Source organism: Coregonus clupeaformis, unplaced genomic scaffold, assembly GCF_020615455.1.
Source record: "Coregonus clupeaformis isolate EN_2021a unplaced genomic scaffold, ASM2061545v1 scaf2594, whole genome shotgun sequence".
Taxonomy (NCBI): domain Eukaryota; kingdom Metazoa; phylum Chordata; class Actinopteri; order Salmoniformes; family Salmonidae; genus Coregonus; species Coregonus clupeaformis.
In genome coordinates this window covers 24748-42084 of record NW_025536048.1, presented here as the reverse complement: position 1 = coordinate 42084, position 17337 = coordinate 24748, and the positions used below count along the sequence as shown (strand labels likewise).

Genomic DNA, 17337 nt, shown 5'->3' with positions numbered 1-17337 from the left:
ATTCGGTACCACACCTGCCCTGACCTGGATCTGTACCCTCCCTGTAACCTGGACTTGCTCTTCCCCATTTATTGGAAACCTGGACTATTGAACATTATAATAAACCTGTTAAAACTTCTCTGGCTTGGTGTACTTGTCTGCATTTGGGTTCTATCCAGTTAAATCATAACATACCCACCATGGAGACTTATAAAGTCTACTTCCCCCCCACCAAAAGTTCCCACGCAGAGCGATGTTGTTTACTACATCATTATGCATATGCAGCGTGGTTCGTTCTGCGTTGTGTACTTTTAATTAGGACACTGCCACAACTGGAATTCTGATGGTTGGATAATTTTTTATTCGACCTGCACACGAAGAGACAAAAAAATGATGTTAGCCCTTGGTGCAGCCACAGCTCTCGGGCACCTTGCTAGTTGAAGGTCAGGCAAAAGAGAACAGGTGCTGCATAAACACATTCAGTGCCTAACAACACACTATACAATACAAGTAAAATGATATACAACATAATTCTGACAAAATAAATGACATACCTGTACACGAAGAGACAACACACAATAGGTTAGCCCTTGGTGCAGCCACAGCTCCGGGCACCTGCGTGAGCACTATAGGAAACTCACTCAAACACTGACCCAAATACTCCCGAGTTACAATAGGTACCCAAATTAGCGAGCTTGGTGAAAGTTGTTAACATAAATCTTTATATTGTCCACATTGTAACAAAACCTATAGTTGCGTAACAGCACTTTGTGTAACTTTACCACAGTTTTATATTGACAAATTACGGCGCCAAGGACAACATACCTTGCTAGTTGAAGGACAGGCAAAAGAGAACAATAAGAGGGTACATAAATACAGATAACCCGCGATGGACCAAACCAAAATATACAAAACTTTTCAATTAGGTGTATTTACAATATAGATATATAAAAATGTTTGTACACCAAAAAATTACATTAGCTATGCAGCTGTAATTAAATAAAAACCACATTGAATTAATATTATTATTATTATTATTATTAACTTATTAACATCCCCTCTTGACCTGGCCTAGTTGAACTGTCCTTGTGTGCAACTTGGTGCATAATCTAGGGGAACAACATCACACTACTACATTCACCCCTACTGTTTTACACTATATTATAAACACAAAACAAAACACATAACCTCGAAGGTAACAAAGCAAAGAAAGAAAAAAAACATTCCCACACCCACAGGGCGACAGAGTAACCCAGTGTAGTCCCTTAATTCTAGACCCACAAATGGTCGATCAGCTGGAAAGCTATCCCGTGAAGGATTAGGAAAAATAAGAGGTAGCTAATCCCTTATTCAACCCTATACAAAAAATGCCAAATACATTTTATGCTGATGAACTACACACAAAGTTACATGAATTGTCAAAAATATTAGACAAACCCACAAATCACTCTAAGACCCACTTAGATTACCACATACACACAACAAAGAAAAGGTAGGCAATATCCTACCGTCACTGAAAACCAAGAATTGTTTCATTTCCTGTGTAGACATAGTTTGGATTAGCCTATTCACTGGATTAATAAATCTACCTAGTCTAGTCCGAACACCCTCACCCAAAAACCTAGCAGGAATGTCACGGACAGCACCAACCGTGCTCAAAGGTCTAACCTCAGGTTGGGGAGTACTACAGATCAGCATATCCGGAGCCAGCACACTTTCAATTTCCGACTCAACACTAGTAGTGTCAGACGACTGATCAGAATCCTGGTAGATTGTCACAGACCAGACTGACAAAGCATCTTCAACCAAGTTAACAACATCAGGCACAGCACCATCCCAGCTGAGTGGAGTTTCACTATCAGAATTCTTGTAGGCTTTGGGGATCTCAGCCCCGAAACCTGAAGGATCTGGAGAAGGTCTGTATGGAGGAGTGGGCCAAAATCCCTGCTGCAGTGTGTGCAAACCTGGTCAAGACCTACAGGAAACGTATGATCTCTGTAATTGCAAACAAAGGTTTCTGTACCAAATAATAAGTTCTGCTTTTCTGATGTATCAAATACTTATGTCATGCAATAAAATGCAAATTAATTACTTAAAAATCATACAATGTGATTGTTTTACATTCCGTCTCTCACAGTTGAAGTGTATGTATGATAAAAATTACAGACCTCTACATGCTTTGTAAGTAGGAAAACCTGCAAAAATCGGCAGTGTATCAAATACTTGTTCTCCCCACTGTATGTACTGGATATCATTTTTATTTTACATTTTTAGTCATTTAGCAGACGCTCTTATCCAGAGCGACTTACAGTTAGTGAGTGCATACATCATTTTTATTTTTCATACTGGCCCCCCGTGGGAATCAAACCCACAACCCTGGCGTTGCAAACGCCATGCTCTACCAACTGAGCAACATCCCTGCCGGCCATTCCCTCCCCTACCCTGGACAACGCTGGGCCAATTGTGCGGCGCCCCATGGGTCTCCCGGTCGCAGCCGGCTACGACAGAGCCTGGATTCGAACCAGAATCTCTAGTGGCACAGCTAGCACTGCGATGCAGTGCCTTAGACCACTGCGCCACTCAAAGGGTGCCAGCTTTGCAACCCATCTCTGCTCGCATGCATCGTCTCGGCTTTGTAAGAATATATTTGAGTGGATCGTTGTCGGTCCACACAGTAAACTTATGCCCTCGCAGCCAATGGCTGAATTTATCATGAATGGCCCATTTCATGGCTAGAAATTCCAGCCGGTGAGCAGGATACTTGGATTGTGCATGATTAAGAGATTTACTAGCAAAAGCTATCGGCCTGGCTATGTCCTTCCCATCTTGCACTTGTGATAGTACAGCTCCCAAAACACTAGTAGATGCATCCACGGAAAGTAGAAATGGCTGAGAAAAATCTGGATGAACCAGCAGTGCCTGGTCAACTAGTGCTGATTTCAAAGCTTCAAAAGCGAGTCGACATTCGGCAGTCCAGTCTGCAGCAGTGAGCCTGCGAGGGGGACCAGGCCTCTTCCTACCCTTGCCTCTCCTAGGCTTCTTCTGACCTGTAGTTAGCTGAAACAATGGCCTAGCAACCATGGAACAATTCTCCAATGTAGTGCTAATAGTATACTACCATACCAAGGAAAGAACCTATTTTGATAGGAGACGGTGTGACACCATCAGCTTCACTCTCAGCTTCACTCTCAGTCACATTCAAAATGGTTTGAACTTTAGCAGGGTCAGTGGCTACACCCTCCTGAGAAATGATGTGGCCCAAAACTTTACAGACCTCCTCAGAAACTTGCACTTAGACAGGAGACAGTTTAAGGTTGTGCGCCTGCAACCGCTGAAAAACCATCTCAAGTCTCTGCAGACTCTCTTCCTCCGTCTTAGCAAAAACCATCAGATCATCCAAGTAACAAAGGAGACTTAGAACGTTTTGGTCACCAAAGATGGTCAGCATCATTCTCATAAAAGTAGCCGGGCTGTTGCAGAGGCCCTGAGGTAACCGATTGTACTCGTGCAGACCTAAAGGGGAGGAAAAGGCAGTGTATTTCTTGTCCTCTTCATGCAGTGGCACGTTGTAATACCCTGATGTCAAATGAAGAAGGCATTACCTCCCAGCGCGGCCAGTACATCAGCCTGATGAGGCAGGGGATGAGCATCCTTTACTGTGCGGGCATTTAACCACCTGAAGTCAGTACATAGGCGCAAGTCCCCATTCTTTTTCCATACCAGCACCAATGGTGAGGCATACTCGCTGCTGGATTTTCTGACGATTTCCTTTTCCTCCATATCATCCAGTGTTTCCCTGAGTTTTTGGTAATGAGCTGGAGACAGCCTACGATAAGGTCATCGAAATGGGCGGTCATCAGTCAACCGTATGCGAAGGCAGAACTCCTTTGCCTCGCCACAATCTAGGCTATGTCTAGAGAACACTGTGTCATACTTCCCAAATAAGTTGACAAGTTTATCTTTCCAGAACTGTGAAACTGGACACTCCTCAACAGACAGGCCTTGAAGTCCAAGATTCCTCAGTGTACTGTTGCCATTATCTACACTGCCACCAACTGAACTCTTAGCTGTCAGACTGCCATGTGATCTGTCACATTGAGCCTTTGCCACATTCTGATGAGCTGCTTGCTGCTTGACATCATTAAAATACTCCAATGCAATGCAAGGGTACACATCCGCCACTTTAGCATTTCGTCTCAGGGTAACTGCCGATGTTGTTGGATTCACAATCTTCACAGGGAGCCATCCATCCCCCCCACAGAGCGTAACTACTCTCCCCCACTAGTATGTGTCGATTCACACAACGAGGCGTGCTGGGCTCGACAACAACAGTACTGCCCACAGAGAGTTTTGTCTTTGGCGGTGGCGGCCCCACACCAGATGCTCACTCATGGGTTGGAGCGTTACTGCTATCTTCAACTTAATGGTGCCCACTTTATCTGGGATGGAGTCTCCTCTCCATCTCTCCAGATTTGACATCACACTGGCTAGAGGAACCTGGTGTACCCGCCACCCGCCAGTAGCTGTCATTTGATTTGAACTGTCTAACCAGAGACTTCAACACATTAGTTCCCACAATGAGTTCATCAACCTGCCCATCAACAATAAGCACTGGGACTACATAACAGAAGCCATAAAGTTGCATTTTTAAGTCACACATGCCCACTGGGCTAGTTTGTTCCCACCACAACCCACCAGGATGATGTCTGAAGGAGCTAGAAAGTTCCCCTCTACCACTCCTGCCTCCCTCAACCGAGGAACAATATCTGCGCGCAGAGTAGTAGCCATGGACCCACTATCTAACATCCCCTTCAGCTCAACTTTATCCTGTACTAGCACAGTGGTGTAAAACAAACTGTCATTCTGATTGTGTTCTGAAAAATGACTGTATTGTTCTTGGGTACTGACTCACAAAAGTAAGAATAAACAGATTGGATATCATCATCAGTGGAGGAAAAATAAGAATGCCCCACATTGCCCTCATTTAGCAGACGCTCTTATCCAGAGCGACTTACAGTTAGTGCATACATTATTAAATTTTTCATACCCCCCGTGGGAATCAAACCCACAACCCTGGCGTTGCAAACACCATGCTCTACGAACTGAGCCGGCCATTCCCTCCACGACGCTGGTCCAATTGTGCGCCGCCCCATGGGTCTCCCGGTCGCGGCCGGCTACGACAGAGCCTGGATTCGAACCAGGATCTCTAGTGGCACAGCTAGCACTGCGATGTAGTGCCTTAGACCACTGCGCCACTCACAGACTGAGTATTGCTGACCAGAGCCTTCTCTAACAAAGTCAAAACTTTCTTTAATGTCCCACCCTCAGATACAGATGGTGCCAGGTCTGGTTCACGGCCACATTGAGAAAAAGATGACACATTAGGTCTTTTCACAGGACCCACTCCCTCCTGAGGGCAGTCAAAAACAGCAGCAACCTGCTGTGAAAGTTGTGTTCTACATGCTTTACGTTCCCTTAACAGTTCATCCAACCGATCCTGTACCTCACTGGCTGTCCAGTCACGAATGGGTTTGCTCTTGAACACTTGGGCCAACTCTTTATCAGGACAGTTGCGTACAAACATGACTGCCAACTCTGAGCACTGATTGGGTAAGGTCCTGCCCTCACTCACAAGGTACTGTTCGGCTGCCTCTGCAGCTTTGTTAAGCCTAATCCAGAAATCTATTGGACCCTCATTAGCTTATGGTTTGATTGAATAGAAATCAGCTAATGGCATACCTGAGCAGACAGTATCCCCAAAGTGTTGCTTGAAAACACTGAACACCGCCTTAACATCTGTGACAACAAGGTTGTTACGCTTCCAGACTTTGGTCACATCCCGTGCCCTCCCCATGAGCCTAGACATCACCTCCCCAACATTCCCAGACCCAGTGTAACCCCTCTTCTCTAGGTAGACTTCCATTAACTCCTCCCACTCCAGGACAGAGTACTTATCTGAGCCATCACCCCTAAAAAGAGGTGGAGCACTAACATCTGACTTCACAACCAGATTCAGCTTGGACGCATCAATAAAGGTTGACCCACACTGCTCAGGCAGGGGAAACTGCTGGGGTTGGTGAGGGGACGGGCAGGAGAAAGACTTGAAACCCCAGGCTGCAGTAAACTCGCTCTGATAGATTCTCCTATCTCTGAACCAATCTGCTTAATAAGGTCACTAAGCTGACTCGGAGGCATCCCATTATCACCGAGTACTGTGGATGATGGTACTTCAAAAGACAGAGGTGGGATACCCTGGTCAGGTGGAACAAACAGCCTACCCCCTCCCAGTGCTTGCAAACTCAGGACTAGCAAACGCTCTACTCCCAGGAGCTGACTGTACAATTGGTGTAAATGGAAGGACACCCCTCCCTCTACCCACACTAAAATCCCCAGCATAACACGTCTTATGGATTTGAGAATCTTCCATGGCTCAACAGAGCACTAAAATACAATGTAATTTAGTGCATTTAAATACCCCAAAAAATTAATGCAATAAACAAATTCATCCAAAACATACAAATAAGCACGAATACCTGTATCTAATGAATATGCTACATTCACTTTCACTGTTTACAGTATATATTCACTTACAGTAAGCCATCAACAAATTCACATGCGCAGGTCGTGCACCTCATCCACATGCACAGCTCCGGCGGTCGGCTTGAGCTGACCAGTCGGCAGGTCACGTAATTAGGACACTGCCACAACTGGAATTCTGATGGTTGGATAATTTTTATTCGACCTGCACACGAAGAGACAACACACAATATGTTAGCTCTTGGTGCAGCCACAGCTCTCGGGCACCTTGCTAGTTGAAGGTCAGGCAAAAGAGAACAGGTGCTGCATGCACACATTCCGTGCCTAACAACACACTATACAATACAAGTAAAATGATATACAACATAATTCTGACAAAATAAATGACATACCTGTACACGAAGAGACAACACACAATAGCTTAGCCCTTGGTGCAGCCACAGCTCTCGGGCACCTGCGTGAGCACATAGAAACTCACTGTCTAATCAGAGACTTCAACACATTAGTTCCCACAATGAGTTCATCAACCTGCCCATCAACAATAAGCACTGGGACTACATAACAGAAGCCATAAAGTTGCATTTTTAAGTCACACATGCCCACTGGGCTAGTTTGTTCCCACCACAATCCACCAGGATAATGTCTGAAGGAGCTAGAAAGTTCCCCTCTACCACTCCTGCCTCCCTCAACCGAGGTACAATATCTGCGCGCAGAGTAGTAGCCATGGACCCACTATCTAACATCCCCTTCAGCTCAACTTTATCCTGTACTAGCACAGTGGTGTAAAACAAACTGTCTTTCTGATTAATTCTCATTGTGTTCTGAAAAATGACTGTGTTGTTCTTGGGTACTGACTCACAAAAGTAAGAATAAACAGATTGGATATCATCATCAGTGGAGGAAAAATAAGAATGCCCCACATTGCCCTCCTCAGAACGGAGGCTTTCTAGTTTTCCTGAGACCTGCCAGTCTGTCCACATCCAGGGTTCTGTCGCTGCCCAGCCTCACTACAGTCAAAGCTCATGTGGCCCGGAGAAAAGCACTTGACGCACAGCTGGTGCATCTGACAGTGAGCTTTGGTCCAGTGATTAGTGCTTCCACAGTCAGCGCACTCATGCTGACGTTTGTGGAACTGTTTACGGGGCCCTCTACATTTAACATGTTTAAGTCATTTAGCAGACGCTCTTATCCAGAGCGACTTACAGTTAGTGCATACGTAACTTTTTTTTCATACCCCCCGTGGGAATCGAACCCACAACCCTGGCGTTGCAAACACCATGCTCTACGAACTGAGCCGGCCATTCCCTCCACTACCCTAGGCGACGCTGGTCCAATTGTGCGCCGCCCCATGGGTCTCCCGGTCGCGGCCGGCTACGACAGAGCCTGGATTCAAACCAGGATCTCCAGTCCCCCAGGACTGTGTTGTGTTACCTGCTTGACAATAGTATTGATGTCCCCCCAGGAGAGCAGCAGCAGGTTGCACGTTGTTCCCCATCTCCTCAGCACACAGATCAACCTTGACATTGACCTTGACATAAATAACGTATGTGGAACGTTACTACAACATACCAGCAACGACACGACAGGAAGAGCGCCGTGCGTGACACATGTAACAGCAGCTGGAGGAGTGGCCAAACCTCAAGCTAAACACAACAGAAATAACCAGGCACCACCACATAATGCTAAGGCTGACACACACACGTTCCCTTTTATAAACCGGGTGACTCGAGCCCTGAATGCTGATTGGCTGAAAGCTGTGGTATATCTGACCGTATAACATGGGTCACGTTGAGGGAGGAGGTCAGAGACCTGGCCGTGTTGTGCCAGGATAACAACCTCTCCCTCAACGTGACCAAGACAAAGGAGATGATTGTGGACTACAGGAAAAAAAAGAGGACTGAGCACGCCCCATTCTCATCGACGGGGCTGTAGTGGAACAGGTTGAGAGCTTCAAGTTCCTTGGTGTCCACATCACCAACGAACTATCATGGTCCAAACACACCAAGACAGTCGTGAAGAGGGCACGACAAAGCCTATTCCCCCTCAGGAGATTGAAAAGATTTGGCATGGGTCCTCAGATCCTCAAAAAATTATACAGCTGCACCATCGAGAGCATCCTGACTGGTTGCATCACCGCCTGGTATGGCAACTGCTTGGCCTCCGACCGCAAGGCACTACAGAGGGTAGTGTGTACGGCCCAGTACATCACTGGGGCCAAGTTTCCTGCCATCCAGGACCTCTATACCAGGCGGTGTCAGAGGAAGGCCCTCAAAATTGTCAAAGACTCCAGCCACCCTAGTCATAGACTGTTCTCTCTGCTACCGCACGGCAAGCGGTACCGGAGTGCCAAGTCTAGGTCCAAAAGACTTCTCAACAGCTTCTACCCCCAAGCCTTAAGACTCCTGAACAGCTAATCATGGCTACCCGGACTATTTGCACTGCCCCCCCCACCCCATCCTTTTACGCTGCTGCTACTCTGTTAATTATTTATGCATAGTCACTTTAACTCTACCCACATGTACATATTACTTCAACTACCTCAACTAGCCGGTGCCCCCGCACATTGACTCTGCACCGGTACCCCCTGTATATATAGCCTCCCTACTGTTATTTTATTTTACTTCTGCTCTTTTTTTTCTCAACACTTTTTTTGTTGTTGTTTTATTTTTACTTTTTTGTTTAAAATAAATGCACTGTTGGTTAAGGGCTGTAAGTAAGCATTTCACTGTAATGTCTGCACCTGTTGTATTACGGCGCATGTGGCCAATAAAATTTGATTTGATTTGATTAGAAATTTATTTTGACTGTTCGAATTACGTTGGTAACCAGTTTATAATAGCAATAAGGCACCTCTGGGGTTTGTGGTATAGGGCCAATATACCACGGCTAAGGGCTGTATCGTCGAGGCACTCTGCGTTGCATCGTGCTTAAGAACAGCCCCTAGACGTGGTATATTGGCCATATACCACACCCCCTCGGGCCTTATTGCTTAAATATAGATGTACTGTACAGCACTAAGACAGCCATGACATTATTTGGAGAGACCACAAAGACTTATAGAGAAGCTATATAATTGATAGACTAAATCCAATAGACTGAGTCAAATACCTTTATACCTGGTTACAATGAAATGTAGTTCACTATGAAATGACCTGTGACTAGGGTTGCAAAATTACAGTTACTTTCCCCAAATTCCCAGAAATCCCTGTTGGAAGATTCCAGAAATCAGAACGGAATAAGCAGAAAATCTGGAATCCGAAAAAAAGAAGGAAAAAAAAGAAACCCTACTGGTGACCTTTGACCTAGCTGGATGACCTTTACTTGGGTGTCAAACCTGGGGGAAGGCCAAAGTGCAGGATCCAGTTGAGTCTGGCACCAAGTAGGACCACAACATCAGACTGGAGCAGAGCTCTGCAGTCCCCACCAAGACCATAGAACCAGGAGGATAGGAAGAGGAGGAGGAGGAGGAAGAGAGGAGGAGGAGGATAGGAAGAGAGGAGGAGGAGGATAGGAAGAGAGGAGGAGGAGAGCAGGGACAAAACAAAATGTAATGAAAAGAGGCTAGTTATAGGAGTAGTGTAGTTGTTTGATTGACACCAGTTTACATTGACATGACCTGGCCAGGAGAGACTAGTTATAGATAGGGATTTCAGGAGTTTCGTGGTCCGTTCAAATGGTCAGGGAAATTCTTGGTCCTACTTATACAGTCAATGGTCTGTACATGAATATGATGCCAGCTGAGAGAAGGAGAGGCTGACCTGGAGCGGGCAGCAGCAACACAGTTGGGGTGATCGTCAGGCAGCACCCCTTTACCCATGGGGGTGGGCAGGAAGGGCAGGTCACACCCCTCCACCAGCTCCTTCAGAGCCCCCTCTGCTCTTCAATGGGCTGCACCTGCAGAGGGACACAGACAGAGGGCACTGCCACACGGATTTCAACAGACTGGTCTTCACAACTGGGATGCATTCAGCTGAGCAAACGTTGTGCAACGTTCAGATAGAAATATAGCATGTAGAACGAGACGTGCCTCTCAGACAGGTAGAATGAGAAATCATGTCAACAACATTTGTCGACTGAACGTGGCCCAGTTTTCAACTGAACCGTGGTACAGTGCTATATGTGTTACAGTGCGTCTCAGCTGGCTATTGATCTCTCTTGGACAGACGCACGTAACATAACTGGAAGTAGCGTCTGTCAACAGAATGGGATGTGACAACTTTGTTCCGATGCGCTGATTTTTCACCACTAATCATTTGGACAAATCCCGATTTCGCAGGTGCTCGCATCTTTTCAATTTCAGAACGGGAGGGGACATTTGGCCCATAAACTTGCCGGAAACTTGCAGAGAGTTTCCGTTTAGGGGGGTGGAGAGTTCGCAAGTGGCGTTAGTATCTTTCTCTTAACATCTCCCCAGACCTTATCCAAGTATCTGACGCAATTATGCAAGATTTTAGTTCTGTTTCCCCCAGATTATCTGGCTATTAAAAAAGCAATGCCTACCTTTGCCAATGATGAGTAAAGTCCGTTTGGCTCCTTTCAGGACCGCCAGTGCTTCTGTGATCGCCATATGGTCAGCCATACTCACAGGAGGAGGTGGACTACAGGGCACCTCTCTGACAAAGGAAATAATAAATAATAGGTCAAACATTAAACATGTTACCTAGCAACTTTATTGCATATGTAAATAAACCATGAAGGTCTATCGAGGCTTATTGCTATTCTCTGATGAGAATATTTTGATATAGTGCTATATTTTCTAAGTAATTTAATTTCTGGTTCACTTCAGACGTTAAAAGGTATAACAAGATAAAATAAAAATGACTACGGTGATGTGAATTCAGAGGTATACATATTCAACAGTAACACATTAGTATACATTTTAAATGGATGAAAGACAGTGATGGCCACTAACCTGGCTCTGCTCCTGTCCAATTTAGCATTGACCATGTCCCCAGATATGTCTACGTATACAGCACCTGGACGTCCATACATGCTAGTGCGTGCTGCCTTAGACATACCAAACACCCTTAAATTCAGATCAATTAAGGCTGTGCTGTGCTCTTATGAAGCAGTTAAGGTACCTTGCTAAGCTGGAAAATTAGAGGTCAGAAAAAAGACAATTGCAGGTGATACCAAATGATATGAAGAGGACTACACAGAGGGAGTCAGAGTAGACTGTATACCTTCTCTACCACTGAGGAGATCATATCCAGACTGCTAGACCTAGCAGAGAACTTACTGTACAATCTGCATGCCTCCACCTGACAGAGAAAGAGGACCACAAATAACAAATTATTTCCTCTTTCAGCAATTAAACTGCTAGGGCCAGTTTCCCAGACAGAGATTCTCTATTGAGTTTGCTTTTTAGGCCATGACTAGGCTTAATCTGTGTCCTGGGAAACAACCCCCTAATGTTCAAAAGTCATAAATATCATGGTTCAATCGGTACCTGTGGAAACTCTTGAAACGCCCCAGTGGTCTCTTGGTTTTGATCGGAGGAGCCTCCAATAACAATCACAGGCCTACAGAGAGAGGGGTATCACACAATGACATCAACTGACAATCTGAGATAGTTTGGAGTCCTCAGATCATTTTTTGCAGTGTGCGGATAGCATCCCTTCTTTTGAAAGGACCACTGAACATGAGTAGTAGGGTCTTCTGTTTGTGGAGTTCTAGCATACCAGCAGTTCATGTTAGCGTTGGCCATTCCACCAAGTGCATGGATGAGTCCCGGTCCAGACACAACCAGACACGCACCTGGACTGGAGAGGAACAGACAGACAGAGGGACAGACAGGAAGACAGGCAGACAGACACACAAAGGGTCAGACAGACAGGCAGACATAATTAGCAATGCAAAAAAGCTATGAAACTGACCCTCACACACTACACGCTCCTGTAGTCTATGTACGGGTAGTTAATATCACATGATTTGGGGAGAGCTGGTTTAGTAATAAAAAGGTGGCTTATGGCTTGTTCATTGCGCATTCCCACATACTTGATTCCTGAGGCTTGAGCTGCCTTAGCTACTTCAATGACTGGAACACCAACTATTCCAAACATATATTCTACATTCTGTAGAGAGTTACATGTAGATACAGTATATTTACCTTTTTTTAAACATTTTTAGTCATTTAGCAGACGCTCTTATCCAGAGCGATTTACAGTTAGTGAGTGCATACATTTTCATACTGAATTGTATATGAATTGTTACAATGTAGTTTAGATTTTCTTTGCATTGACACACACATTGGCATGCATCAACAAGGGTGTTAACATATACTATTCCACATAAACATCTAAATGTTTTTCTACAACAATATTAATAGTTAGCTATACCAGTGCAATGACCTATGGCACACTTTCACAACTCATAGTGTTACATTCTCACTGCCAAGGACATGATCAGCGACTAATATATTATTAGCAACACGGTTACACAGTATAACACTGTTTTATATATATTGCACACACTTCACCTGAGCTTTTAGTGCCTCTGCAATGAGCTGAGCCCCAGTCACATCTTCCATTATTATTGTCGAGAAATCTGTTCAAAGTGCAAACGCGGTTAGCAATGATTTCTTGGACTTGTTGTTCAGTAGCTTATAAATCGTGTTTAGATCTCTTGCAAATCATTAGTTTTGTCTGCTTTCCAGCATGCATTACATGAGTAGCTTTTTCTTCTTCAGTGGGGTTTATAGGCAGTTGGCATCCAACGTTATGGTGCATTACTGCCCCCTATTGTACAGAAGTGTGGACATGAGCCGTGCAATAGCAGTCATGAATATTTAATAAACTAGTAGCATTTTTCTTTTTTTATTGCAAGAAATACATAATAAGCCCTCATTATGTGTTTATAACTGCACTTTACTTAACACTTAACTCAGTTAAGTCATTATGAGTGTATGACAGTATGAAAAAAAAATGTATGCACTCACTAACTGTAAGTCGCTCTGGATAAGAGCTTCTGCTAAATGACTAAAATGTAAAATGTAAATGACTTGAGTGTATGCATTATAGATATAGGCTTCATAGAAAGTGTTACAAATGTTCTCCTGTCATCTTATAGGAGATCCATTCATGGATTTAGTTATGGCTTGAGAATGTGACTGGTCTACGGAGTTCTCCTTTATGTCTGTCTTTATATGTGACAACAACTTTTCTGTATTATGTGTATTTCCACAATCAATAATCATAAACGGTACTTCACTATGAATACTTTTGACTATGTGGTTTGAAGTACTTTACCGTTATCTTGCACATACATGAAGACTACTATAGACAGAAATCAATGCAGTAATGTTTTATTAAATAAAGGCTCTGATTAAAGTATCATATTAATAAAATCAGGCATTTGGCTAATTCTTCTTCCCAGAAGCTCCTGTGAATGGTTTGGAGATGGCTCTGGAGAGAGCGTGTAACACCCTGACTATGAGTGGGCGTTTACGGGACTGGGACTCCTGGGGAGCAGGGGCCGGTGTGGTTGTCAGGTCCTCCTTGGGTGGGGAAGTGGATGGAACCTCTGGAACCTCACACTCAGCATCTGTCATGAGAACATTTCATAATCAGAAAATGAATGTGTGTGTTTGTGTCTGTCCGTCTGTCCGTCTGCCTGTCCGTCTGTCTGCCTGTCTGCCTGTCTGTCCGTCTGCCTGTCTGTCCGTCTGTATGCCTGTCTGCCTGTCTGTCTGTCTGTCTGTCCGTCAGTCTGTCTGTCTGTCTGCCTGCCTGCCTGTCCGTCTGCCTGTCCGTCTGTCTGTCTGCCTGTTTGCCTGTCTTTTTGTCTGCCTGTATGTCTGTCTGCCCGTCCGTCTGCCTGTCAGTCTGCCTGTCTGTCTGCATGTCTGTCCGTCGGTCTGCCTGTATCTGTTGTCACTGTTTTAACAAGCTTGTCATAGGGTGATACATCAATATGACATTATCGATGCTTATCACTTACCCTGTGAAATATGAGTCTCTCTGAGATGTTTGGTAGGCAGCGCATCCTGTTCAGGGTGTCTCTTCGGTTCCCCTTTTGTCTTGAACAGCTGTTGACAAAACACATCAGGACAACTGAGCCTGTGTAAAATACAGAGTGTGCATCCTAAAAGGCACCCTATTCGCTACGTAAGGCACTACTTTTGACAAGGGCCCAGAGAGCTCTGGTAAAAAGTCGGTGCACTATATAGGGAATAGGGTGCCATTTGGGACTCTCCCATGTGTATTAGGATTGCATTACAGCGTCCTCACTCAACCTCCTAAAGACAATGACAACAGTTTTGTTCTAATGCTGAGAGACAATAGGGGTGTAGTGAATCTGTAGGGTAAATTTCAGCCCTGCCTTACAGAGGTAATCTCAAAACACAGAGCACCCTACCTTAATCATGATCTTTGGAAACTTATGCATTTTCGGTAGGAAACGCCACTTCCTGTTCTTCTTAGTCTCTTCCCCTCTGGCAGAGGGAAGACGGGCCATGCCGTCAGCCTTTACATCAGCCGGGCTAAGGCTCCTGGCAGGGAATTCCTCAGTAGCATTAAGGTCAGCTACAACACCATGAGTGATGTCACTTGTGGCATTGCTGGTGTCTGAGTGAGAAGAGCACGCTAGTGTGACCGACCTGTGTACAATAACTGGGAGAAGAGGACGCAGCCATTGAAGTCAGTCACTGCATCCCAAATGGCATTCTCTTCACTTTATAGTGCACTACTTTTGACCAGGGCCCATAGGGTCTGGTCAAAAGTAGTGCACTAAATATGGAAGAAGGTGCCATTTTGGACACAACCAGTGAATTTCACATCATAAAACGCAATGTATTGAGCATCATGTTACAATTAAGTCCTATGCAGATGAAAATAGGTACTTTCACTTACCATCCTCCATTGTAGACTTGGACACATAAGTCAGGCTGTCCATCACCACGTCTGTCATCAACTTGATGACCTGATCCAAAACCATTTCAGCCGATGGTGGCATAGGCCTTCCCATACACTGCCCCAGGAGTCTCCTAACAGAAGTCTGGGCAAAGTTGTAAATGAGCTCTGAGGCATCGTCCTTTGACAGCTTCCTCAGGGCTGGTTTAGGCAGCGCTGGTTGAGAGAGGCTTCTGTGGCCAACCATGGATTGAAGCTGGCGGTTTATGGTTATCTCCTGAATGAGACCATGGACCTTTGCGATCAGGTTGCCAGATGCACCTTGAAGGGCTTCAACTGACAGGAGCCTATCCAGATGTTCTTCTGCTGAAGTCATCTCTGGGTCGTCCGTCTTCAATGTGTCCATTATAGTTTTCACTATGATATTGGTGTCAGATATGTTTATTTCTTGTTGGCTCACAAGCGTTGACCGTGAACCTGTCTCGTCCATTGCGATAGAGGTATGGGATTCTGTCCTTGTGATTTCATCGGCAGCGCTCATGTCAGGCAACTGGTCAAGGCTCTCCAGTACAGAGTCTAACATGTTAGTGGCTATCAGACACTCCTCACTTGCAATCTGCCCAACAGATGAACTCTCAGAGTTGGCCACTCTACACTTGATCACATTTAGGATCAAGCTGAGCGTCTTCTTTGCAGTTTTGCTAAAGCCTTCTTGGCTGACTGCCACTGTTACGTCTTTTAGAGCCACAAGAGGTTTGCAACTTTCACTCAATCCACTGCCGTGGAGAGGAGAGGCTCTCTTCAAACTGTTGTTGCTCACAACTGACATACTCCTGGTGGGCAGAGTGACATCCTCACTGCATGTGTCAATTATATGGTGGTCTGTTGAAGAGCCACTCGAAGACACAAGGGCTTTAGACCTTTTAGCCAAACAGACTTTTGACAAAGGCTTCTCACTTCTCACAGACGGAGGGCGGCTCCTGTCCTCAACAAGAGCAGTGTCAGCGGACTTAGAATGTCTGAGTGTCTCCACAGGGGCGGAGTCCAGCACATATTTGGCTGTGGTGACTGACACTGGTGGAAAAGAGAAAAAGATGTTCAGTCTATCCTTTACTCTGTGGTACATGGTTTGAGCAGCATCCAATAAGTTGTCAAAGACAACTCTGGGTTTGAGCTGGAACTCCAGCTTTTTCTCTCCTAGTGGGAAGGAGTCTGCGTCGTCCACAGTGTACTGGGATACACTTTCAAGGTCTTGCATGATAATATTTACTATATCTTCGGCTGTAGAAACCGCATGGTGTGAGAAGGTGGTGCTAGGCATGCTCTGTAGCAAAGAATGGCTGGCTTTGCTAGCAGCTCTGAGAATGGTCTCACTCACAATGTGTTTGGCCTTAGCTCGGAACTCAGCACTGTGAAAGCTCTGGATGGAAATGTTAGAGGTTCTGCTGGCTGCACTAAGAGATCGCGTGAGTGTGGCAATCTCGGCTGATGTCACATCACTCGAAATGGTGAGGTCCTCCAATTTCGAAATTATCGAGTCCAACTTCTGGTTGAAGTCGAAGGATGAATTTGACGTGCTCTCCCCAACGGAAGCGGAGCAGTCTTCCTTTGAAGTGTCCACCCTCAGCACCGAGATCACCTGTTTGATTACCCCTTTAGTGCAGGTGTCGAGGGTGAGCTGGTAGGCTGAGGCTGGGGACTTAGAAGGGTCTTACTGTCTGTCTTCTGTACAGGAGACACTGCCAAAGTGGCCTCAGTTACAGGAGATTCCTGCACAGTGGCCTCAGTTACAAGTAGTCCAGTTGCAGAAAGCTCGATTTGCACAGGAGTATTTTTTTCCCCTCAGTGAGATGGTGGGAGGTGAACAGCTTCCTTAGTTTGTCCAGGGTTTTGGTATAAATCTTCTGGGAACCTGAACTCACTTCCACCCAGAACATTTTGCGACCTGATTTCGTACGCATGGAGGCCTTAT

The 17337-nt window shown here is 45.3% G+C and overlaps 1 protein-coding gene and 2 pseudogenes across 2 annotated transcripts; 1 reads left to right on the top strand and 2 right to left on the bottom strand.

Moving 5' to 3' along the window:
* LOC121563201 overlaps window positions 1–8037 on the top strand; it is a 32272-nt pseudogene extending 24235 nt beyond the window's left edge.
* A 1449-nt stretch (window positions 8038–9486) lies between these two features.
* Window positions 9487–13378, bottom strand: LOC123488926 (annotated as a pseudogene).
* A 480-nt stretch (window positions 13379–13858) lies between these two features.
* On the bottom strand, window positions 13859–16844 carry LOC121564862. Of its 2 annotated transcripts, none has more exons than XM_045219663.1 (4): window positions 15366–16844; window positions 14872–15080; window positions 14455–14542; window positions 13859–14058 (listed from the first exon to the last, which is right to left on the bottom strand). In XM_045219663.1, the coding sequence occupies exons 1-4, from the start codon at window positions 16684–16686 to the stop codon at window positions 13874–13876; spliced, it is 1803 nt and encodes a 600-aa protein (XP_045075598.1). In that variant the 5' UTR covers window positions 16687–16844; the 3' UTR covers window positions 13859–13873. The 2 variants fall into 2 exon arrangements, with proteins under 2 accessions (XP_045075598.1, XP_045075597.1); XM_045219662.1 differs by having other exon boundaries at window positions 14872–15125; window positions 15366–16840.
* Between the last annotated feature and the right edge of the window lie 493 nt (window positions 16845–17337).